This window comes from Parasteatoda tepidariorum, chromosome 5, assembly GCF_982258835.1.
Source record: "Parasteatoda tepidariorum strain Cologne lab strain chromosome 5, Ptep-v5.0, whole genome shotgun sequence".
NCBI classification, from domain to species: Eukaryota; Metazoa; Arthropoda; class Arachnida; order Araneae; family Theridiidae; genus Parasteatoda; species Parasteatoda tepidariorum.
Window position 1 is genome coordinate 85,134,935 of NC_141759.1, and position 27,890 is coordinate 85,162,824.

Sequence of the window (27,890 nt, forward strand, 5' to 3'; positions counted from 1 at the left end):
TATTTACTAAGCAGATTGTTATTACTTATTAGAATATTGGGCAGAGTTAAATTAAATCCGATTTCAAGTTTATATGACAATTTGTTTCAAGGTTATGAGCTTTTTCATGCAGCTGTTTATGGTTCACTACTTCAAAAATGTGCGAATTTCGGAAATCTTAAATATTTTAGAAATAAGTCAGTATAGTATGCAATTTTAATCCTGAATTGAATAAAATCAATTGCAAATAAAAACATTTATTGTTGAAAGTAATATGCATTATTTTGAGTTTCATCCTATGGGATGTGTATTTATATTTAAACAAGTGTTTGTAACAACTAACTATTAGTTTTATTCTGCTCGGTATCATAAGTTATATAGGAGATATTATACTCAACTTATTTTAAAAGTATTATTTCAAATCATTCTCTCTTAGACATTTTCCTCACATAAAATTACTCACAACTTAAAAATAAATGCTCCTTATCAGCTTGTAATTTGTTCTATTCGATTGAGTGTAAAAAAAGAATAAAAATTGGTACATAACTTTAAAATTTTAATTTATTAAACGATTGTAGATTCTTGATTACATTGATTAAAAATTATTAAAATAACTATTTTTTAAGAAACTCTGATGTGATTGACAATAACATAAGTCCTTTTCAGAATCAGCGTCAAAAATTTAAAAAAAAGCTGCTAGTTTCATGAAGTCTGACAAAAAGTTGAAAAATTTAGACTAGGTTTATTGAGTTTAAAGATTTTAAAAAAAGAAAGGGAAGGAAATCTAATTATTAAACTTACAAGTACCATAATGTTACAGATGTATAGAAAAATAAAAAGCGTTAAAATTGCATAATAAGATTGGAATTATACAGGGTGTTTATAAAATCCCGGACCCATTTTGATGTTTAATAACTCATAAAATAATAAAGATAGATTGAAATTAATAACATTAATGATTAGATAGACTCAAAAAGTTTCATGACCCTTGTTAATGAACTTTCACGTGTGCCCCCTTCGTCGCACGGAGAATATCAAGTCGATAGTCAGTTTCACGAGAGGTAGCTTTCTTTTTTACAGAAAAGACAATCTCATCAGTCGTATACTTAGACATGTTGGAAAACTTCGTATTTCCACAACTAGAAGAGCTTCAGCCACATGTCTTTTTGCAACAAGATGGTGCACCACCTCATTGGGGTATCATCGTTCCTAGTTCTTTGAATGACCATTTTACACGAAGATGGATTGGGCGAGGAGGTACAATTCCTTGGCCACCCAGATCACCTGATATAACGCCGCTGGACATTTTTCTTTGGGGATTTATAAAGGACAATGTTTACAGGAGGATCGTGTCGAACATTGATGGCCTAAAAGCCAGAATTACAACCTGTGCCTCTGTGGATGCCGACATGCTTGCCGCTACCTGGCGTGAAATTGACTATCGACTTGATATTCTCCGTGCGACGAAGGGGGCAAACGTGAAAGTTCATTAAAAAGGGTCATGAAACATCAAAATGGGTCCGAGACTTTATAAACACCCTGTATATTTGAATTTCTGTAAATGTTGTTAATGGTAATACTGTCTTCAGTGTATTTTATTTTGTGTCTGTGATACATGTCATGCTTTTTAGCTACGAGGATTGAATAGAAATGGCAGAAGATATTTATCTGAAAAGGAAAATTAATTTCATCCAGTTAATTTAAATGATAAAAAAAAAATACTTTTTAATATTTTAAGACCTGCCACTATTATTGTAAATATGATTTTCTTACTAATTTATATATTTTTCCTTTTAGGTTCCAATAATTACAAGTTTCAACATGTAGACGGAAACAGTATTTAAAATAATTTTGTTGGTTTGTAAAAAAAGTGAAATTTTAGTTTTAAATAAAAGTACTTTGAATTTCAGCTGACTAATTATTTAAATTTGTAGTTTTATAGCTTTAAAAATTCAAGCACCTTAGACAACTATATTCTAAAAATGCGAGTTTGAGTTCCCATAAATAATTTTTACTAACTGTAGAATTTGGATAAGTGTTATTTTAAGATGATTTAAATCAATCTATTAAAATTATAGAAGAATTACGCATTTCAAACTTTCTTTTATAGCTTAACAAAAGTAGCAATTACTGCCGAAGGTTTAATATTAAAAATTTCAGGTTGATAAATGATCTCTACTAGTGAAAAAAATGTAATGTTCATTATTCTTCATATAATATATATAATATCTTTATATATATATTATATTTTTTATACAGTGAGTCTAAAAATTAATAAACTAGGTGGTCCGTATAACACCTCACCTTCGTAAGTGCTAAAAAAAAACATCTTTGGTTGATAAATTGATACTTCTAAAAATACAAAAATATATACTTGAGGTTACGAAATAATAACTTAAGGTAGAACATGGAACACATGGCGCTAATTAAAAATAACCTTTCCAATTGTTGAAAATACACTTCAGGTTGATTTATAACAACCAGAAGTGTAAAATGACCCACCTTAGGTTGAAAAATATATACCTCTACAAGCATAAAATTATATACCTGAGGTTGAAGAATAATTACCTGAGGTAGAGCAAAATACATTTGAGGTTGATTTATAACAACCAGAAGTGTAAAACGACACACCACAGGTTGATAAATATATACCTCTACAAGCATAAAATTACATACCTGAGCTTGAAAAATAATTACCTGAAGTCGAACAAAATACACCTGAGGTTGATTTATAATAACCTGAAGTGTAAAATGACACACCTTAGGTTTTTGAATAAATACTTCCACAAGTGTAAAAAAATATACTTCAGGCTGAAACATATATACCTCTGGAGGTATATTTAAGGTATATTTGAGGTTGATTTTGAGGTATTCATTTGCACCCTTTTCAACCTTTACGACGTATTTAAATAACAACCTCCTTTATACCTTTAAAATATACCTCGTTTATACCTCATTTATACCTCGATTTTTTCATAAGGGCACACTTAAAACCAATCCCAATCCCCATGAACAATACAATTGAATTTTAACTCAATACATTCCACAACTATATAATTTCGATAACACTTATATAAAAACAACAACGTTTATTTTTTAAAACAAATCCTGCATTTTTAAGATACTTGACTACCTTTTTTAGACAATTTTGACACACTTTTTGTTGCTTTTTTTCTGATAAAATTAAACTATGAACTTATCTCTTTTTAAACACTTTCAAGTTTATTTTCTGTTTCAAATAAAAGAGACAAATTGTGGATTAATAACAATAATAATTGTATCTCGTTAGTCTTTTTTCGTAAAACTAATTTTTTGTTTGTTTTTCTTCTTTCTAAATGCAATATTTGGAAATATTTCCAATTGACCGCTTCTTGAATCCAATTGACCGCTTCTTCACAACATAAATTCGTTCATAATTCAGTTAAAATAAAATTACTTTGGCTATCAGAGTTGGGCTAAAATCAGATTTGTAAAGTTCGAGTATTATATTCGTTATGATCGAGTCAGAAATGGAACAAAATAATTTTAGAGGGATTTCAATTCAAAACCCTTTTTAAAACAAATGATTTAAAAAGGTACAACTTACGAAAAAAACGGAACAAACTGTATTTTGTTTGATTTAATAATTGGATTTTCACGTTCTATCTTAATAGTGTGAAGTCCTTACCTTAAATATGCTAGACGATAAAATTTTGAAATTAGGCACAAAAATAAACTTGTTTTCAATAAAAATAATATTTTTAAAAGTTTAGGAATATGGTGGAGTTCAGGAATATATATATATATATATATATATATATATATATATATATATATATATATATATATATATATATATATATATATATATATATATATATATATATATATATATATATATATATATATATATATATATATATATATATATATATATATATATATATATATATATATATATATTCAAAAGAAGTATGGTGGGAAGTCACGATCTGGAAAATAGGGTGCCTTATCATTATTTTCCCTTTTAGTCTATTTCGCTACATCACGGGAATTTTTTAAGAGAATCAAGCAATTCTGGCACACAATTGTAGAAGTCGTACATTTAAAGATAATTCTATGCAAAAAATGATTTTTAATAACTACTTATTATTTTTTTCTTTTATTACATAGTGGTCTAAAAAATTTAGAATTGTTACATGTTTTTGCGCAATACTAAAGTGCGCAATTTTTGATATCAAAATTTAAGCGAATTCGGATAAATATTTGAGTTTTCAAATTTTAAAAAAAAATTGTAATTAAAAATATATTTTACTCTTCTTATTTTACTTACTCAAAATTATTATCTCCCTATTTGGTTTAAATTTTCTATTTTGAAATTTAAAATTAAGTTTTTTTAAAATTTAAAAATTCGCATAACTTATAATTCAATATGTTTTCGACTCTGATTAAGTAAAATAATTAAAAAAATGATCTTAAAACTTCTTTTTGTTGAATAAATTTTTTTTATCTAAGGATAAATAACTTTTATAATTAAGTGCAAAAATTTTCGATTATCTTTAAAAGTTAACGGGCATAGTGAAATATCTTCCCTCTTCGTATAGTTTGGAGATTAAAAATAGTAATCAGTAGAAAAAATGTATGTTTATTCTCAGAGAAAGTAGTTTTTATCTCTAATTTTGAAGTTTTAAGTATAATCTTCACTAATTAACCCCTTTCGAACTCCTAAGATTGAGTCCTGAGCGAATAAAAAATTTTATATGAAATGATGAATATGACATAAAATTATGATAATTGTTTTATGATTTGACATGACTGGAAGAAAGAACTATATTTCTAGTTAAAAGAACGATATTTCTGGTTAATGAAACCAAAATATACGGTATTTAAACCATTAATTTCAAAATTATTTCTTTCATATGGCAGCAATTAACCGGTAGCGATAACCTTTTTTTTTTTTTTCTTTCTAGTATGATTTATTCATAATGGCGATTTTGAATTATTTCCTTTGCAATTTTATTAGATAATTAAAAAATGGACAAGTTGAAAATCAATTCCGAAAATTATACAGAGAGAAAATAAAATTGGAAAAATTGCAGTATTGTATGGTAAAAATATTTCTATTTTAAAAAAGGTCATAAATCTGGTTAATAAAACCAAAATACCATATGTTCCAACATTCCATTTGGTAATTTTTCCATTTATGTGCTTACGAGTAACCGATACTTCTAGTTTTCAAAATTATAATTCTTATTAACACACATTTAGTCAAAAATACCAAACCTAAAAGTAAATCTATGGGAACATATGGTTCTAACGCCACGTTAAAGTATCAGGATTAAATTTTTAAAAAAATTCCAAATTTTGTAACTAAATATAAAACAATATTTAATTTTTTACTTTACCGAAATCATTTCAAAGACGCTTCGGTTAAAATAACTTTGCTTTCTATTGTTATCTAGATCGAGAAACACCGTAAAATTTACCCTATTCTGGTAGTATCAATGTAGACGTGAAAATCCGACCCTATTCTGGTAGTATCAATGTAGACGTGAAAATCCGATCATCAGTTCATAAGTTGTTCTGAAAGTTCATTTTTTTGGAATACTGTTCATTTTATGAAAATAAAAAGGATTTCCTTCAGTAAATTGTTTTTTCTTTAATTAACTGAATCTGATTAATTGTTTGAAAAATTTAGAGTCTAACAAATCTTTTCAATACATTTAGAATTTATAAATTAATTCTAGTTAAATTAATGGTGTAGTGAAAATAAGAAAAAGAATACAACTTCCATTCCGGATTGAATACATAATTTTAAATAGTTTAGTGTTTTACTAAAAAATTGTAAGATATTTGTTAAAGAATTCTTGGTTTGTACTAAAGAATACACAGATTAAGCAAATTACTTTATACAAAGCCTTTACTTTCCTAACCAAAGAGACTTTATATTAGTAGAAATAAGTATTTTCAGAGCTTTCGGGTAAAGATAGAAGAGCTTTTTCTTCTTCTAAAGTAAATTCCGGGTGATTCTCCACAAACCATTAGCAGACGGGTGGGATATAAAGGAACTCAATAGTAACAGCTTTTTTTTCTTTTATTTTAGCACATTATACTGCGGTGAAGCTTTTGTAAAGATAAGAAGGAAAGATTTTGAAAATGTAGAAAGAATGTATATTTTTTCAGCTTTACAGAATTTTTTTTCAAAAGAAAACTATAAATTGTTTAGGTATATTTTAGCTAATTATAACATTATGCTCAGAAACGTATATTTTTCTGTATGTACTCTTAGAATTTTCATTCTAAAATTAAGGTAAAATAACGGGCATCACTCTGTCCATTCGATTAACCGTAAAGCTTGCGGTAAAGAACATTTTTCACCTTTATGGTTTTATAACCGTTTACAATTAATGTGGTTCAAAATCCATCAATAAAAAACTATGCAGTTTTTTAACCATTTACAGCTAGCATGGTTTCGGAACAGTAAAAAACGAAAATTAACTGGACTGGATTTTCGTTAGGTAATGGACATTGGAGCTAGGTTGTGAATGAGTTGCGCTTTATCAAATGAACCTTCGAATGTAGTTAAATTTGTTTAGCTGGTTGTTTCATCCATCATAAAAGCTGGGAAATACAAAAAAATGAAGTTAAGCAGCTTTATGCAGCTTTATGTTACTGCCATCTATGCGAGAGTGATGTTGTTGTATTCTAAGAGTCCAGGGTTGCAAATTGGGGAATGCAGAATACTGGAAACTCGTCATGTGTTGAAAAAAGTGGAGGAAATATTGCCGTGTCAATGTTGGGAACTCGAACTCTGGTTCTGTGGGTCATGAGATTGACAGATCAGCCTTCTTTGCTACAATTAGTACCCAGCTGCATGTAATTAAGTGGATTAATCAGGTGGGCCTAGTTGATGTGATAAAATTCCGGTTGTTTGACCGTATTAGGTGAAAGCAGATAATAAACTGTTTTTTTTTCACAGTTAACAGTTTGAATACTAATTCATTTATGGTTATTTGACTGTTTTATTTGAATATAGTAAAATAATAGCAGGATAAATTGTTATTATAATAATAATAGGATAAATTGTTAAGCACTTTTTCCGGGAAATTTTTAACAGTGAGCATTTTTTTCTATGGACAAAAAGAGAAATTATAATACATCCACTGAAAAGGAAAAATGTATGGCATTTTTATTAACAAAAAATGGTTTAGTAAATTGAACATGGTTTAGCTATAAAAACGAGTACTCCAGAATTACAAATTGACTTTTTTACCGAGCAAAAAAGTGATATTTTCTCTAGTAAAAATCAATAATTTCCTTAATGAATATACTAAAACATATTAATATTATTTAATAAAATTATAATTTTATTTCAAATGTTTCATTATAAAATAGTTGAAATTCAGCACTTTCATTTTAATTTTATCTAATACAGAAAATTTGTTTGAATAGTAACTTTTTTTCGATATTTTTAGAAAAAATATCCATAAATCATGAACTGTTTTACTTTATTTTTCAACCTTATCTATTTTAATTACTCCACACTTTGAGAAATATTTTTTCGTAAAAAAAATATTAATTTATAAATATTACAAATATTATTAAAATATTAATGCCTATGAACGTCTCATTTAAAAATATTCATTCTTACTATTCGAAATAAAATTGTTGAATTACATTAGTGAGTACTTTTATTGTTGTTATTGTTGTTTATTGCTTATTTTCTCTAGGTTTGTGTAAATACAGGAAATTACTCAGTTTTTCAAGGCTTCGAGGCCACAAATGTAGGAACTGGATACGGATACAGTTCTTCTTAATCGTATCACTTTGCACTTCAACCTTTTCTTGAACTAACGGCACCACAGATTTCAACATTTTTATCAACTGATACATAAACATCAAAGGTGCTGTTTGGGGAGTTTTACCTAAATTCCAAAAATTCTTTAATTTCTTGCTTTACAATCACCACCAGAATTTACCTGTTTTTCTAAACTGGTATTTCTAACTTTATAAGAATAGTATTGTCCCAGAACCGCTAACACAAGATGATACATATAGGAAAATGAAAGTTGCAGGAACGATGTATCGAGATTCCAGCGAGTAACTTTTTTATCATGTACTAGTAGTTTTCTACCTGCGAATGACGTCACGCGTGGGTCAGCCAATCAAGTTGGACACACATGAGCGACGCCGCTTTCATGCTTTTAATTAAATCTGATCTGAAATTTGATTCAGTGTAATAATAAATCCAAACATTAAAGCTGTAACTTTAAAATACCATGCACAGCCATGTGAATAGTTGCAAGTACCCAATTATGAGTTTATAATGCAATGTATAATCGTTTGCAAAAAGGGCGCACTGCATTAATTTAATAAAAATGAATAATAAAATGAAGGAAAGATTTATTTCTCTGGAAATTTATAGAAGAGTGTTTAGAAATTAATTAATAAAGGAAGTACATTTTATTTAAAAAAAGTTGTAACTTCGATGATTTTTTGATGTAAATTAAAAATGAACTAGCGGCTACTAAAGAAGTTATTGGTAAATTTGTTCAGATTTCTTAAAATTTAAGAAAAAAAACAGAAAAATATCATATATAAGGTGGCATTTTTAAATAATTAAAAAAATAATATTAATTAATAATCAGTGTTTAAATTAATATTTTGTGTCATTAAAAAGCCGTTAAGTAAGAACATATAGAGCTTTATTAGACAAGCTCTTGGGTAACCTAATAATACAAATAATAAACACAACTCGAAATCAAACAAATATCGAATTTTCTAGTTAGAGCACTATTTCCAAGATATATAAAATCAAGTGCAGCAAAAAAATGAGTACAACATTTTACAGTGTTTTAAGTACAGTATTTTCTAATTTCATAGTGGGAGGTTACCTTATTTGTACCTATCCCAAATCGTTCTATCTCTCATTTTTTAAGGAGCATTCTTTAGAAAACGCTCTCGTGGAAAAAGTATGAAACTTATTTGATGTGAAGATTCATGCAGAACAGTATAATCGCTATTTCTTCTGCGTAAAGTTTTAAATTAAGTTAATTGATTTTATGAGATTTAAGTGTAATTTTTGAAAATCCTGTTTACGAATATAGGAGAAGTAAAGTAATGTAGACATTTTTTAATACATCATATAATTCTTAAACAACTTATTCTGTTATGTTCCACTTGTTTCTTTTATAGCAAACTATTGTTTTAGGCTTGCAATATCACTTTGTTCACTTTGCTTTGTGTTGCACATAGTAGCCAAAATCGTATCTCATGTACAATTTTAAATCGTTAAAATTTAAGAGCAACGTATCAATTTCAACTACCAAACAGGTCATTTTTCGAGCATTTAAATTTATACTACACCCAAACTGCTCGAAAGTAGATGAGAACTTTTTTATCGGCTAGTTTTCACCTACTACCAGGTTTTTCATCGAATTTTAATAAGGCTTACAATAAAACTGCAAAAATTTAGAACTTTTTTTTAAAAGAATTTAACCAGAAGGTGCACCAATAAAATTGATTTTTGGTCGCAAATATCCTCAAACTATCAATCAGAAAGAATCAATCAGAAAGGATCAATCAGAAAGAATCAATACGATATAAACAAAATTATTTTAGTAAATTTAGTGAGATTTAACATTCTTACTATAATATTTGGTTTTCTAATTGTAATAATTTAGTTTTCTAAAATTGATGAAAAACATCTAAGTAATAATTCTTATGTTTTACTAATTAATGATCTACTAATTACTGGTCAGTAATGTGATTTGACAGATTGATCAGTTAAAGGGTTTTCTAGTTGAAAGCTTCTATCGAACAAATTTCCCCCATCCCTAAAGCCAAAGAAAAAAATTAGTTATGGAACTAAAAACGATGTGTCAATACACATACTTAGAAATTTAAGCTTGAACATTGTATCACGTTACATCATATTTCGTTAGCATTTTATATGCAGTTACTATACTTAAAACAGCTCAAAAATCTAATACACGCTTCTTATTTTGGTATTAAACAATTGTTTTGGGTTAGGGTTATTTATGGTGTTTTTATCTACATAATCATAACTATACTCAATATTATACTCAATATATACTCAATATTGCATACCAATATTATTTCCTAAATCACATCACTTACGGACCTTGCGAAAATAATTAATATTTAGTACTTACTGTACAAACATTATTACGAAAAAATAATTCAATTAGCTGTACAACAGTATTCCAAATGAAAATTATTTTATTTGAAATGCAGTTAGTTATTTGTTGAAAAAACTATTAAAATAAATATATAATAATAACTGATAAAAAATTTTTATTTTATATTTAATAACTGTTAAAAGTTTAAATATTAAAAGAGCGCAATTAATGCAATCTTTTTTTGTAAATAAAAATTTACAAATCCTCAAAGACAAATTTCGGAAAACGAATTCAAAACATAATTAAGAACTTCATAATGTCACAAGCAATTAGTGTAAGAAATTAAGAAAAAAACAAAACAATCTTGCATTTCTAGATTTTCAGATCGATTCGAGTATTAGAGAGATCTAATTCAAAAATATTTGACTCGATTTGATTACTTAAAGTTCCTCCGAACATTAAAAAAATGCAATTCTTTTTTTGAGAATTTCGAAACTTTTAGCATTTTTAAAATGAAATATTAGTTACTCCTATTATCGGGACTGTTTTTTTCTTCTTCAAAAAAAATATACATTTAAAAGAATACTGATTTCCTTTACAATTTTCTTTTCTTCCATATTACGTCATTTAAGGAATTTTAGCAAACAAGACATACTAGAATGGCAAAACATACAAAGAACATGAGAGCATCTTATCTGTTCAGTTTCGAAAAAAAAGCTCTTGACTTCTGAAGTATTGTAAAAGAAGAAGAAAAGAAAATAAAGAAAGAAGTAAGCTTCTCTGAAAAAAAGGGAATAAAATAAGTGGAGCTTTCAAAAAATTTGAATTTTTCTACTACTTTTAGGGTGGAGACGTAGCCTCTATTCTTTGCTGTTACCGTGGCCAATGGTCGTAGTTGGGCAGCATGATAGGGATTGTTTTTCGGATAACGATTTTCGTTAGACCCGCTGAAGCATAGGGATAAAACTAAATTGTTCGAGACGGGAATAAGGGTTAGGTTTCTTTAAAATTCTCTTCTTGCCTTGCTTCTTTTTTTTTCCTTTTTGTTTATTTCACACGTTCTTAACAGTGTTACATATTATACTAGTTAAAAAATATAAAATGAAAAAATGCAGCTTTTGAATTTTAGGTTTGTAGTTTATTTTTATATGATAAAAAAAGAGATACCATTGTAAACGACAACAATGTATCTGGTTGTTTCACAAGAAATTTATTTATCTTTTTACTTATTTTTTTTATTTAATTGTCAATATTATTTTTGGCTTAAAAACGTGATGTGTAAAAAGACACATTTAGAATTTTTTATTATTCCAACCACTGTAAATCATACCTAAAATTAAGATATAAGAAGAATTTCACTACGGGTCATATTTGTAAATAAATATCCATAGATTGTTTTTCTAATGCAAATATAATACTATCTTTATTTGTCGATGATATTTAGTCACCTAAAAAGAGGTTTTTAATATTATTTTATCAATAATTATTAAATAAAATATATGTGTTACCATCCACAGAACTAATAAGAAACCCGAGGAAAATTTATACAATAACTAGGCAAAGTATGTGATAATTTTCATGTTCTGTACTTGGTCTAAAGATTATACTTGTCTTTATTTTGAATGACCACACTGTAATTAATTCCGGATAAAATTACGGTAAAACGTAATGCCACGCAGGGTGCCGGTGCTTTGTACAGTAAAAACTCACAATACAGGAAAAATTTTAAAGCGTAAAATATCTGATACAGTCGAAATTTGATCCATCTTTCCCGCATCTTTTGTTTTCCCGTATATATTGTTCTGCTTTAACGGTCCTGTCACAAATGCTGTTTTTATAATGTTATAATGTTACCTGTGCCTTATTGGCTCTTGGTATTTTCGGCAAAATTAAATTCCTAGTTCACTTTAGCATCCAAATAGAGTCTCGGTGCTGCCATCTAGTGTGGCAGAAACTAGACGTCCAAATTAACATGACCAACGGTATCTCATCATTGTGGTGGTCCTGAAAGAGTGGATACCACCTCTGGAGAGCGCACTAGGTCTGTTCATCTGCAAGACCGATTGTGCAGCTCATTGGAAATAAATTTAAAAAAATGTTACCCGTTTAGATCGTTTTTGATACTACCAGATTCCCTCACCTATCTTTCAGAAATTCTATTGATATTTTCCAAAAATATTATTCGTTAATTTGTTTTAAGAGGAAAAGCAGTAACTCTTGATGCTAATGATGAAGAAGATAATGAGAATTTGTTGTAGTTAGGAAAAAAACCGCATCAAGCATCTTATTTGATGTATATGCATCAATTGATAAAAATGTTTAAGCCTGTGTTATCCGTCCGAGAAATGGTTGTAGAAACTAATGAAGTACAATGTGATACAGATAAAGAAAGTTAACTTGACAAAAACCAGTGAAATTCGTTTGCGGAAATTTTGGCCTAGAAGCCTTTGAAATAATAAGGAGCTTTCTGTATTCATACGAACTTACAGGAAATGAACAGCAATCTGTTATAAGCGTCGAAAATTTATTATTTGCGCTTAAGAAAAAAAGAGTATGTCTAAATCAAAATTTCCAGATATATTAAATAAGTAAATAAGTTCTATTCATCTTTTTTTGCTTCGTAAAAGCTTTTGCATATTTGCTTTTACAATTAAAATTTTTTGACCTTTTTAAACTTATTCATTTCCAAATTCATTACTTCTTTATTACCTTTCTTACACGTTCATACCATTATTTTATGCTGACCCAATATTTTTAGTTGACCCGTCGTTTCGTCGATTTCCCAACGTCGACATTTTCCCGCATCTATGGTCCCTCGTAATGAATTGTCCCTCAGGAAACGATAAATCGAGGTTCTACAGTATACTATAATTTTTACAGTATCACCTACTGTAAAATCTCTGAATCACTACAATTAAATTAATATTACTGTCGAAATTACGGTATAAAATTGTTTACGGTAAAATTATATTTTATGGTGCAAAACAATTTTACGAAAAAATAGATCTTACAGATGTTGCACCAAATAAGCCAGTATACTTTATCGTAATTTGATCAGGAATTTTTACAAACCATGCATCCTAAACAGTGAATAGGTAAAGTGCATATTCATTCTGATATTTTGAGCAAAGTCAATAGATCCTATTTCCACTAACATTATACAAAATGCAATTACGTTAGGAAAAAATGACCTACTATTTAGTTGACCCGTCGTTTCGTCGTTTTCCCACCTTCGACATTTTCCCACATCTATGGTCCCTTGTAATGAATTGTCCCTCAGGAAACGATAAATCGAGGTTCTACAGTATACTATAATTTTTACAGTAACACCTACTGTAAAATCGCTGAATCATTACAAATAAATTAATATTACCGTAGAAATTACGGTATAAAATTTTTTACGGTCAAAATATATTTTATGGTACAAAACAATTTTACGAAAAAATAGATCTTACAGTTGTTGCACCAAATAAGCCAGTATACTTTATCGTAATTTGATCTGGAATTTTTACAAACTATGCATCCTATACAATGATTATGAAAATTATATATTCATTCTGATATTTCGAAAGAAGTCAACAGATCCTATTCCCACTAACATTATACAAAATGCAATTACGTAGGGAAAAAATTACCGTTCTTTTCGAGTAAATAAATTAATCAGAAAAAACTAAATAAAACTCAATTTCATTTTGATTTACTTTTTCTTAAAACCGTAAAAAAAGAAAATTTCTTCACATAAATTGAGTAGAATAATGACAAACCAAATGGATTAATGGATCATAGATTAATGACCAAATCTAGTGATCGCATATTAAGAGGAATTGTTACTTGTATACTTAAAAATACAATAATGGAACTTTTAAAAATATGCATTAATGATGCAATGAAAACTTGAATAATATAATATCAATTTTCTTTAGATTTGCTCATCACTACCTTTAAATTTAAAGTGCTTTTTACACAACAAAGCGACCTCAATAAGATTTTTTTAAGCAAAATTATTCCTTATTGTATATTCTGTAGATAAACTTTTACCTCGATCTTTCATTTAATTGTAGGCATATATTGATCATCAATTGGAGACAAAACAGTCCTGAGAATTTCTTTATTTTGTAATATATTCGAATCTCCAAATTTATCGTTTACCCTCTTTTTGTAATCGTTTATTTGTATTATTAACATTCCCCTGCATTTCCCCCTATGCATTTGGATTATTAACATTCCCCTGCATTTTCCACCATGTATTTGGATTATTAACATTCCCCTGCTGCGTGCAGACCATCTAGTAGTTTGACGTGGCAACCCTGAAAAAAAAAATGTGGTTTTGTTATTCATACCAAAATATACAAATGTGATTTACATTGATAAGACATATTTTTGAGTTTCACAGGATCTGATTAACGGAAATATTAATTTAACACAAAACGTATTTAATTATTTTAAAAATGATCTGCATCTGCATTGAGTTTTAATCATTATACCTATATTTACTTAGGGAGCATTTACTTCATAGAATTAACTTCAAAATGGCAAGAGCTTCAAAGAATTAAATGTTTTACAAGTTGAAAAACACCGGCATTGTAAAAAAATCAAGATTATTTAAACTGTTCTTTTTTTTTTTCTTTTTTAAATTTAGATGTGAAAAATTATTTACATTAAACAGGGGTTGGGCAAAATTATGGAAGCACTTCTATACCAACTTTCTTATGTCATATTTCTAGAGATATATTTAGGGAATGGTTTCAAATTTCTTAAAGTACTTAGGTCCTGTGATTTCTCGTAAATATCGATAAAGTTTAAAGCTGTTAGAAGTTTGAGGGTCCGGCAATAAGTTACGTACGAAAAATAGTGTTTTTCAACATCCTATGTCAAAAAATACTGCAATAAACTTCTAATTTGTATCAAATATTTTGGTTATTACATGCAATAACTGCACGACAGTTCACTTATCTCACTTATCCATGGAAATGTGGACATTTTTTAAAAAAAAACGAATTTCTGGGCCTGACGTTTTTTTCTATAACTGCAGAAATAAAATTAAACAAACTTTTTAGAGTAATGTTATTCAAAAATAAAAATATCTCTTTAAAATTTGAAAAAAAAATTAAGCCTCGCACAGGATAACGTATTAAAACTAATTCTTTTATAATGCGCATGCGCGGAAAATATTTAAATATGTATGATCGATAACCAGCAAGTACTAGAACGGTTTTCTTGGAAGTTTTTTTTTTTTTTTAACAAAATAGACCAAACCAAATTTCTTCGAAATGTAGGTAAATAATATGTGGTATATAATCTTCAAAAGTGTAGGTATATAATATTCAAAATCATTTAAAGTTGATTAAAAATTCTTTCACTGTACTAGTATCTGATTTCGTAAAGTACTGGTATCTGATTGATAATCAGTTTGTGATAATTAGTTTGTGTTTAATAATAGGACGGTTTTTTTTATTTCTATTCCTTATTTTTTTTTGTATCATATGAAAATTAATTTAGTTTCTTGTTTGATATTACTGTATGTTTCTCTGTTAACCAAAGGTATATAAGAAAATATATTTTTTTTAAAAGTTAATTACGACCAAGAAAACACGAACTTTCATTTGTGCCCTATTTTTGTAAATGAAAATTCAATCTGTCGCACCATCTCAAAATAACAGAATACATGTTTTGAAATAATCAACGAATTTTAGGTCTATCTAAAAAACATTCTGTGTGCTAAAATTTTCATATATTATCTTATGAACTATTTTAAATGCAATTTTTAAAATTAATGTAAATATGTAATTTGTTTTTAATTTTACGTAATTTATAAATGCGGATATTATTCCAAATTGAAACTTTACTTACTATCATTCTTGTGTGTGCTATACATCTCCTTACACGAGTGAGGTCAGCGCAAATTCTCTGAAAAGAAGGAAATATTTAAACTTATAAAGTTTTCTGGTTCGAACTTCTATTAACTTTAATATAGTTACTTCTTATATTGTTTTAGAAAGTTCTTCATTTTAATTTCATTCTATCTTCAATAACTATTTTTTTTTATTATGATGCACAAATGGGCCTCAATACTATCAAGGTGACAAAGTTTGCATAGTCTTTTTGATGTAAAATATTTTTTGAAAAATGTAATTTCACAAAAAAATTTTTGTAGGTATCTTTTTTCAAAGTCGAAAAAGTCAAATTTTTTTGCATTTCTATAATAAATGTAAATTTAAAGCAAATTAAAAATCGTATTTAGGGATATAGCGCGATTATAATTAAAGCTTAAGATACATAACGCTATAAAAAAAACAATAAACGGAATGGCGTCAAACTGTAGCAAAACATTATTGAAGCATGGGAAAGCGTAATGCAAAAGAAAAAAATAGTTCTAAATTCAGCACAGATGATGCTTCAATCATCACAATTTTAAAAGATTTGACTACAGATGGCAAATAAATCGTAAGATGCAAATTGCACGTTAAAAATTAAACAGTACAGTTGCTTTAACGAATAACTTGCACCTTTACCGTGTTTTTAAGTTGCATTTACATTTGTAGTCGACCCCTTTTAAAATATAAAAAGTTAAGTCATAATGCCAACAGCGCCACCTATTGCAAAAATTTTGGATATTTTTCTTCGATATACCCTTTTTCCCTTCTTCAATAGGGTTCCGTTTAAATTTGAAGTGATTTTGATTTGTGGTTTTTATAGCGTTTTGAAACTTATAATTTCATTAAAACTAGCCTGCTTTGAAAAAAATAAAACTGTTTTATAAAACTGAAGAGATTTTGTCGACGTATAAGTTTTTCAAAAAAATAATAAATCGCATGAACAGTTCCTTGCGTATCGTTATCATGTAGAGATTGAATATAATGTTGTGGTGCTGTTACCTAGTATAATGTTCATAACAAGATTTGGGGAATGTAGAGTTGTAATTTGATGTTTTCACTTCACAAACAAGCCTACAATATTAAATGCAATCCTTCGAGCTTAGCTCACCAACCTCCACAATTATTTCTGTATAATATTCGCTTTTAGAAAAAATTTATTCATTGATCAATGACTGTATCAAAACTATTCAATTATCAATGACTATATCAGAATGAAAAATTATTCAATGAAAAAAATTTCATTTTTTAGCTTTGTATTAACATTATTAAGGTTAAACTCGCGTGAATTTTTATGAGGAACTGCAATTCTTGATTTTTGATATAGACATTATTTCTCAAGTTTAGTTACCTATTCAAATTCTATAAAATATAAGCCTTATAGAATACTGTTAAGGGGATCCAAGCCCAGCCATCTTATTTTATCAAACCCCAAAATCTCTTATTTTGAACAGTTTGCATTAAATTAAAAACATATTAAATAAAAAATGTTTATTGTATTAATTTAGATTTGATTTCCCAGATATAAATAGTCTCCTAAATATAAATTATTAATCCATTGCGGTAAAGTTTAAGGCTAATAGGAGGAAAAACATTTTTACCTTGCATAATTTTCAAAAGAGATTTAGTGAATTTAAAACTTTAATTTGATGATTTGACTTAGCAAACAAGCATACTATATTGAATACAACCCTTGCTTGCTTAATCAACCAATCTCCACAACTATTTCATGAATAGTTTTGTTCATTTAAACATTTTGACTGAGAAGTTTTATATATATATATATATATATATATATATATATATATATATATATATATATATATATATATATATATATATATATATATATATATATATATATATATATATATATATATATATATATATATATATATATATATATATATAAAAAACGCTAATACGTATGTATCAATAAACCCGATGATATTTCTTTTCTCGCGTTGGCAACAGTTTTCATTTTTAATTGATAGGATTCGGCGCGCAAGAGCACGTAGTGAACATCATATGGCTAATCTATATTATATAAAACGCTAATGCGTTTTAATTGATAGGCTTCGGCGCGCAAGAGCACGTAGTGAGGATCATTTGTCTAATCGGGTGAATTCTCACCGAATTATAAAAAAAAAATTTCACAAAATTATTTTCATCGAAGCCGATGCTTTACATCCGGCGTTCAGTAGTATTTCTTATTGTTTTGCAACACATGGTTTTAGCCCTCTGGTGGGAAAGACTTTAAAACAAAACTTACAGCAGTTACTTTTCTCAACAACTGAAATTTAGAATAGTGTGATTACGAAAAATATGTGAACTGTTTGCAATTTCAAATTAATATTGAAATGCACAGGTTTAGAATTTTCTACAGTGAAAAGTTTTCGGAGCTTCAGTGTTCAAAAAAGTATACAAAAGCTAGACGTTAAGAACGTATCTAATGTGCGAGCAAAGCGAGCATCGGATTGCGAAGCAATCCCTAATGAACTGCTTCCGGGGGTTGGCGAGCGCCAGCGAGCAGGGGGCGAAGCCTCCTAGTATATATATATACTACATATATATATATATATATATATATATATATATATATATATATATATATATATATATATATATATATATATATATATATATATATATATATATATATATATATATATATATATAATATGTTACGGTGAAACACCGAAATCTGCAGAATGTCGACATTCACCGGTCAATGTCAACATTCACGTAGTCGCTTGGAGTATGTCCGAAATATTTGCTAAATACCCTTATTTCTGACTCTCACCGGTGAATGTCAACAATCACATAGTCGCTTTGGTGAATGTTCGAAATATTTGTTACATCCAATTTTATATTAATTTATTCGTTAATATTATTATATTTATTTGATATATTTACATTTATTCTATATTTAATACTCACTGAAGATAGATTAGAAGAAACATCAGTGTAGGGTATACCGGGCAAATGCATACCGGACAGTGATACTTAACCTCAAGAAAACATCAGTGTAGGGTATACCGGGCAAATGTATACCGGGCAGTGGCACTTAACCTTAAAAAAACATCAGTAGGGTATACCGGGTAGTGGCACTTAACCTTAAAAAACATCAGTGTAGGATTAAAATATCGAATAAATGTAATCATATCCACGAATAAATTCATATCAAATCGAATGTAATAAATATTTCGGACATTCACCAAGGCATATCTGTGATTGTCGGCATTAACCAGTAAAAGTCAACAACCACCGATTTCGGTCTTTCGCCGTGCATATATATATATATATATATATATATATATATATATATATATATATATATATATATATATATATATATATATATATATATATATATATATATATATATATATATATATATATAACATATATTTGATATATATAACATATATTTGATATATATATATATATATACATATATATTGTGTGCGTGTGTTGAATTAAAAGTTTCTAAAATTTTATTACATTAATATATACTGCATTTCTCAGGTTTATTTATTTAGTTATTAATAAATGGGTATAAAATGCAAGCCAAAAGACAGGCAAAACTATTTTACTTTTTGTAATGTTCAAAACAGAATTGATGAGTTAAAAACTTTAACTGGATTATTTTATTTAGCTATAAGCATACTATGTAGAATGCAACCCACCCCTACTAGCTTAGTTTACCAACCTGCTCAAATGCTTCAGGATAAATTTTGTTTTACTGAACAGTTTTAAATAGTAGATAATAGTCGTTTCATTAAACAGCATCTCAATTAAAATTCGTAATTTTTCTTTGTGTTATTAAAATTAATATTAATTAATATTAATATTAATTAATATTAATATTAATTAATATTAATATTAATTAATATTAATATTAATTAATATTAATATTTATTAATTAATATTAATTAATATTAATTAATATTAATTAATATTAATTAATATTAATTAATAATTCTTAGAAGCTTTATTTTGAGGAAATTCGTCTTCTAAAATGCTTTGAAACAGGGACGTTCTAAGTCATTTTTCAATACTAACGCAAGGCGCGATATGGAACCTTAATATTGACCCATAATATTTTAATTGCACCACGTATTATATTCACATGGAATAGTGTACCGTACCAAAGGAATTAATTTTCCCATAGGGGGTACATAATATTATTAATTTGACTCTTAATTAATATTAATTAATATTAATTTGACTCTTTAAGTACAGTTTCGATTCAGTTTGGGTAACATTTAATCCTAATACCCATCTTTCCTAGAATTGCTGAGTGTAGTTTTGCAATTTAGTGATTTTTCTTATGAAACTAGCTTACTATTTTGAGCACAACATAAATCACGTTAGACATGAAAGATTAATAATGTATATAGTCATTAAATAAATGTCATTTATTAATTTTTAATTATTTATAAAAATAAAATGATAATCCTATTAAAAATACTATATTTAAAGGAATATTTAAAACCAGTAACTTCAACAATAACTGATTAGTTTTCAACTAATGACTATCAAAACCTATTTAGATTATTGCATTAAGTGCTTATTCACTAATTATATTAATTAAGTTTTTTTTTATTTGATTTTTATGCAATAAGATTATGTTTAGTAACTTACGGCATAGTTTTCAATTGAAAAATGCATTATTTCCTCATAAGCTATTTCCTGAAAATGAGAATAATCATTCTTAGTTACAAAATTTAGCTAATTATATTATATTATCTTAAGAACAATGTAAACAATTAGAGAAATGCATCGTTCTTTGCATCTGTATTTATCAACTAATACGTATTAATAAGCTATTAACGTATTGTACTAAGATATTAAGCACAGGACATACTAAAGTCATTTGTCCCGTGTTACTAAAACTATAAATTATGTGGACGTGTATTATTAAAGCTACTACTCTCCTCTTTTCAAAACTACTTGTCGAACTATTTTAAGCCTTGCCTTTCTCTCATTAAGCTTCAGCTGCCTTAACTTTACTAAAAGTTCTATACCATTAAATAATGCTTCTACACTCTATCAATTGAGGATGATTTAATCTTTAGTATTATTTAATTTTTCTTTACCAATTTGAATTACTTCTTAGCAGACACGTGCTTGGAGTTTTCATTTGTAATGAAATATGTATTTAAAAAACATATTTACAGCAAATTTGACCTGGCAGGAGGAGCAACTTAATTCTGATTGGAGGAGCGAAACACATCTACCCATCACTGTTCTTCTAATCTGTAATAATAAAGCTAGGAACGTGCTGTACTTACGTTACTGAAAACATGTCATAGTTGCAATATTGCTCAAGTCGGACTAACGCTATAATAACACGTCCACATATGCATTAATTCTATAATATAACGTACACTTACACAACTCTATAATATAAGGTACACGTACACAACTCTATAACCTACGCGTAGACATGCATCACGACACTATGCAATAGCGACTCTATGCTATAACGACTCTATGCAATAGCGTACACTTACGCACTAGCGCAAACACTGGATGTACGCATCAACACTATTACTAACACTATAAATCTTCTAAAGTTGCAATATTTAAGCTGGTGAACTTTAATTTTATTGCCCCAAGTCGGTCTAATATTAAGTTGTTTCCTTCTTTATATTTCTGCAGTCTTGTCTGTATTAAATGTTCAATAAATTAAAATTGCTAATAACAATATTTATGCTTTTATGTTCTATTAATTGATTATTCTTTTATTTTTGTAGTATTTCTAATTAAAATTTCATTGTGTAAAACTGCGTTGCAAAACAATATGCCCCATTTTACTATTTTATTCACTACTAAGATATAGGTTTATGTGCATTGAGAGTATTATGTTTTGATATTTAAAAATACTATACATACCTGGAATTCTCTATTTCTTTCACATAATGTTTTAAGCCCATCATCAATATCTGTCATTTGGAAATCAGGCATTCCCCAATTGTTAAAATGGTCTACAAAATCCTTAGTTTCCTTTAAAATATAATAAAAAAATTTATATTTGTCTATACATGTCTTTAAAAATTCCAGTAATCGAATGCATATGGATGGAAAAATTAATAAAAGAGATCAGAATTTTTGATGGGTGAAACTATTCTGATTCAAATTAGTACTACACTGTTAGAATTTTTATTCTGAAATGACGGAAAAATATATGGCAGCAGCCAGTCCGGCCAATTACCCATAAAGTTTACGTTGAAGGATATTTTTTACTTATACGGTTTTGAAACAGTTCACAGCTAACAATGAATACAAAACTAAACTTTTTTTAGCAGTTTACAACCAGCATGGTTCTAAAACAGTCGAAAAGGAATTGAAATAGATATTAGAGCTAGTCTTTTTGTTAGAGAATAGTCATTGGTGTTAGGTTGTGGTTGAGGTGTACTTTATCAAATGAACAGTGAAGAGTGGTTTAATCAGTTCATCTGTTTATTCCACCTAACGCTTATGATTGACAATACCAGACTTTTTCGTGATAATCAGTTTTATGGTGCTACCATCTATGCATGAAGGTGAATATCTTATTCTAATTGTCCAGGGTGAAAAACTGAGAAGTGCAGGACACAATTAACTCATTTTGTGTTGAAGGGAATAGATGAAATACAGTGGAGTCTGCCCTAGGACTCGAACTCCGGTTCTGTCAGTTACGAGATTTAAAGATTAGCTTCTTATGTAGCATGGTTTTAAAACAGCTAAAAAGGAATTCAAATAGATATTAGAGTTAGGCTTTTTGTTAGATAATAGTCATTGGTGTTAGGTTGTGGTTGAGGGGTATTTTATCAAATGAACAGTGAAGAGTGGTTTAATCAGTTCATCTGTTTATTTGACCTAACGCTTATGATTGACAATACTTGACTTTTTCATGATAATCAGTTTTATGGTGCTACCATCTATACATGAAGGAGAATATCTTATTCTAATTGTCCAGGGTGAAAAACTGAGAAGTGCAGGACACAATTAACTCATTTTGTGTTGAAGGGAATAGATGAAATACAGTGGAGTCTGCCCTAGGACTCGAACTCCGGTTCTGTCAGTTACGAGATTTAAAGATTAGCTTCTTATGTAGCATGGTTTTAAAACAGCTAAAAAGGAATTCAAATAGATATTAGAGTTAGGCTTTTTGTTAGATAATAGTCATTGGTGTTAGGTTGTGGTTGAGGGGTATTTTATCAAATGAACAGTGAAGAGTGGTTTAATCAGTTCATCTGTTTATTTGACCTAACGCTTATGATTGACAATACTTGACTTTTTCATGATAATCAGTTTTATGGTGCTACCATCTATACATGAAGGAGAATATCTTATTCTAATTGTCCAGGGTGAAAAACTGAGAAGTGCAGGACACAATTAACTCATTTTGTGTTGAAGGGAATCGATGAAATACAGTGGAGTCTGCCCTAGGACTCGAACTCCGGTTCTGTCAGTTACGAGATTTAAAGATTAGCTTCTTATGTAGCATGGTTTTAAAACAGCTAAAAAGGAATTCAAATAGATATTAGAGTTAGGCTTTTTGTTAGATAATAGTCATTGGTGTTAGGTTGTGGTTGAGGGGTATTTTATCAAATGAACAGTGAAGAGTGGTTTAATCAGTTCATCTGTTTATTTGACCTAACGCTTATGATTGACAATACTTGACTTTTTCATGATAATCAGTTTTATGGTGCTACCATCTATACATGAAGGAGAATATCTTATTCTAATTGTCCAGGGTGAAAAACTGAGAAGTGCAGGACACAATTAACTCATTTTGTGTTGAAGGGAATAGATGAAATACAGTGGAGTCTGCCCTAGGACTCGAACTCCGGTTCTGTCAGTTACGAGATTTAAAGATTAGCTTCTTATGTAGCATGGTTTTAAAACAGCTAAAAAGGAATTCAAATAGATATTAGAGTTAGGCTTTTTGTTAGATAATAGTCATTGGTGTTAGGTTGTGGTTGAGGGGTATTTTATCAAATGAACAGTGAAGAGTGGTTTAATCAGTTCATCTGTTTATTTGACCTAACGCTTATGATTGACAATACTTGACTTTTTCATGATAATCAGTTTTATGGTGCTACCATCTATACATGAAGGAGAATATCTTATTCTAATTGTCCAGGGTGAAAAACTGAGAAGTGCAGGACACAATTAACTCATTTTGTGTTGAAGGGAATAGATGAAATACAGTGGAGTCTGCCCTAGGACTCGAACTCCGGTTCTGTCAGTTACGAGATTTAAAGATTAGTTTCTTATGTAGCATGGTTTTAAAACAGCTAAAAAGGAATTCAAATGGATATTAGAGTTAGGCTTTTTGTTAGATAATAGTCATTGGTGTTAGGTTGTGGTTGAGGGGTATTTTATCAAATGAACAGTGAAGAGTGGTTTAATCAGTTCATCTGTTTATTTGACCTAACGCTTATGATTGACAATACTTGACTTTTTCATGATAATCAGTTTTATGGTGCTACCATCTATACATGAAGGAGAATATCTTATTCTAATTGTCCAGGGTGAAAAACTGAGAAGTGCAGGACACAATTAACTCATTTTGTGTTGAAGGGAATAGATGAAATACAGTGGAGTCTGCCCTAGGACTCGAACTCCGGTTCTGTCAGTTACGAGATTTAAAGATTAGCTTCTTATGTAGCATGGTTTTAAAACAGCTAAAAAGGAATTCAAATAGATATTAGAGTTAGGCTTTTTGTTAGATAATAGTCATTGGTGTTAGGTTGTGGTTGAGGGGTATTTTATCAAATGAACAGTGAAGAGTGGTTTAATCAGTTCATCTGTTTATTTGACCTAACGCTTATGATTGACAATACTTGACTTTTTCATGATAATCAGTTTTATGGTGCTACCATCTATACATGAAGGAGAATATCTTATTCTAATTGTCCAGGGTGAAAAACTGAGAAGTGCAGGACACAATTAACTCATTTTGTGTTGAAGGGAATCGATGAAATACAGTGGAGTCTGCCCTAGGACTCGAACTCCGGTTCTGTCAGTTACGAGATTTAAAGATTAGCTTCTTATGTAGCATGGTTTTAAAACAGCTAAAAAGGAATTCAAATAGATATTAGAGTTAGGCTTTTTGTTAGATAATAGTCATTGGTGTTAGGTTGTGGTTGAGGGGTATTTTATCAAATGAACAGTGAAGAGTGGTTTAATCAGTTCATCTGTTTATTTGACCTAACGCTTATGATTGACAATACTTGACTTTTTCATGATAATCAGTTTTATGGTGCTACCATCTATACATGAAGGAGAATATCTTATTCTAATTGTCCAGGGTGAAAAACTGAGAAGTGCAGGACACAATTAACTCATTTTGTGTTGAAGGGAATAGATGAAATACAGTGGAGTCTGCCCTAGGACTCGAACTCCGGTTCTGTCAGTTACGAGATTTAAAGATTAGCTTCTTATGTAGCATGGTTTTAAAACAGCTAAAAAGGAATTCAAATAGATATTAGAGTTAGGCTTTTTGTTAGATAATAGTCATTGGTGTTAGGTTGTGGTTGAGGGGTATTTTATCAAATGAACAGTGAAGAGTGGTTTAATCAGTTCATCTGTTTATTTGACCTAACGCTTATGATTGACAATACTTGACTTTTTCATGATAATCAGTTTTATGGTGCTACCATCTATACATGAAGGAGAATATCTTATTCTAATTGTCCAGGGTGAAAAACTGAGAAGTGCAGGACACAATTAACTCATTTTGTGTTGAAGGGAATAGATGAAATACAGTGGAGTCTGCCCTAGGACTCGAACTCCGGTTCTGTCAGTTACGAGATTTAAAGATTAGTTTCTTATGTAGCATGGTTTTAAAACAGCTAAAAAGGAATTCAAATGGATATTAGAGTTAGGCTTTTTGTTAGATAATAGTCATTGGTATTAGGTTGTGGTTGAGGTGTATTTTATCAAATGAACAGTGAAAAGTGGTTTAATTATTTTATCTGTTTATCTCACCTAACCTTTATGATTGAAAATACTAAGCTTTTTCGTGATAATCAAATTTATGGTGCTGCCATCTACACATGAAGGATAATATCGTATTCTAATTGTTCAGAAAAAAACTGAGGAGTGCTGGACTCAGGTATCATTATGTGTTGAAGGGAGTGGATGAAATACAGTGGAGTCAGGGCTAGAACTCGAACTCCGGTTCTGTCAGTCATGAGATTTAAAGATTAGCTATCTTTGTATGTACCTAATTGCAAGGAACTAAGTGTCTTCATTAGGTGGACCTAGATGGTGGAATAAAATTTTGGTTGTTTAACTGCATTTAGCGAGAGAAGTTATTAAACGGTTTTTTTACAAAGTCAACAGCTTCAATACCATCTCGTGTATGGTTAATTGACTGTTTAGTTAGAATATGGTAAAATAAAATTTTTTTAAAAATTTTTATTCAACCATTTTTTCCGAGAAATTAAAACTTAAAAGTCTGTTAAGACTCAAAAAAACTGCGTTGAATGATATCAAAAAAAAATTAATGAAAAGCACATACATAAGTAGATCCATAACACACAAGTAGATATAAAGAGAACTATTTACCTGCTCTGTTAACTTTGATAAAGAACATTCGTTTAAAGCTTTTCTTGCTGTGGAATCTGAAAAATATTTGCAAAACGTAACGTTTCCAAACCCATGCATTGCATACATTTAAACTTCAATATTAAAGCTGTCAAATTAAAGTCAGCATATTTATAGCTATAAAAAGTTAATCGTCGTAGAAATGGGAATTAAAGGCTAGAGTTTTATTATAAGTTTATGTATTTCACTATTTCTTTAATTGCACCATACATCAGTATGGTACTATTATTTTTGTTCAGAGTAAAATGATTTGCGCAATAACTATCAGGGATACGTTTTTCACGTTATTAATTTATTAAAATTTGATATATTCTTCAATATGCAGCAGATGGCAAGTCAATCAGCATTTTTTTAGAATATATATATATATATATATATATATATATATATATATTGATCCTTTGTTTAAACCAAAGATTTAATGATCAGAACCAGATTTAAAAATAATTGGCAAAAGCCATATTGTTGTTTAACTCAAATATTCAGCCAGAAAAATGTAAGAATAGCCGCGAGACTTTCAAAACATTTAACGGGCTAGTGTAAAAATCAAAAACGTTTAAGTACATGTTTCCGTTATATCTTATAATATAATAATATAATACAAATTCAATAAAACCTAATTTTAAAATGAAACTTAAAATCTTAACGTCATGATTTTGAAATTTCTCATACCAGGTTGGCTGCATATTACATATTTTGAGCATCCACGATGATGTTTCATTTGAACATCTTCATCAGCTACTGATATTGTAAAATAGAGAGCTACACAGAAAAATGTGAAAAATAAATTCATTTTTCTCTCAAATTCATGGAAATATTAAAATTTTTACTTCTATGACCACCAATACAGTCCGATTTTATTTATATATTATGATGAATCTATATGTTTGCTTGTTGATCAGAAAAAAATGAGTTGTAACTTCCTGCTGAAAAGTGATCCATAACAGTATTGAAGTATAATTTGTCTTTTTAAGGTAAGTGATAGGTATTCTATTGTAGTAGAAAACTTCCGTTTTGTCAGAGAATAAATAATTTTTCCTTTTTTTTTAGTTCTGCGGCACACGCTGTATGATTTTCACACCATTCTTTTAATTGAATCAGCTTCCTGGAATTGGTGAAAAAATTTGATTTTGTGTCTTTTTATTTTGATTTATGACTTTGTTACATTTCTTTTAAACAGCATAAACCAGGGCAGGTGTTTTTCATCTGATAAATGTTATTTCACAATTGGTTTCAATTATAATTACTCGCAATTAATACAAATTAAGCTAATTAACATTTACTACTTCATTAATTTGATATGAACTAA

General features: G+C 28.7%; 1 protein-coding gene across 1 annotated transcript; it reads right to left on the bottom strand.

The window, feature by feature from the left end:
- Positions 1 to 14,199: 14,199 nt before the first annotated feature.
- LOC139426626 (uncharacterized) lies at positions 14,200 to 27,431 on the bottom strand. The gene is made up of 6 exons (XM_071186020.2): positions 27,254 to 27,431; positions 26,543 to 26,598; positions 21,875 to 21,985; positions 20,621 to 20,668; positions 15,951 to 16,007; positions 14,200 to 14,407 (listed from the first exon to the last, which is right to left on the bottom strand). Exons 1-6 carry the CDS (start codon positions 27,372 to 27,374, stop codon positions 14,357 to 14,359), a joined length of 444 nt encoding a protein of 147 aa, XP_071042121.2. The 5' UTR covers positions 27,375 to 27,431; the 3' UTR covers positions 14,200 to 14,356.
- Between the last annotated feature and the right edge of the window lie 459 nt (positions 27,432 to 27,890).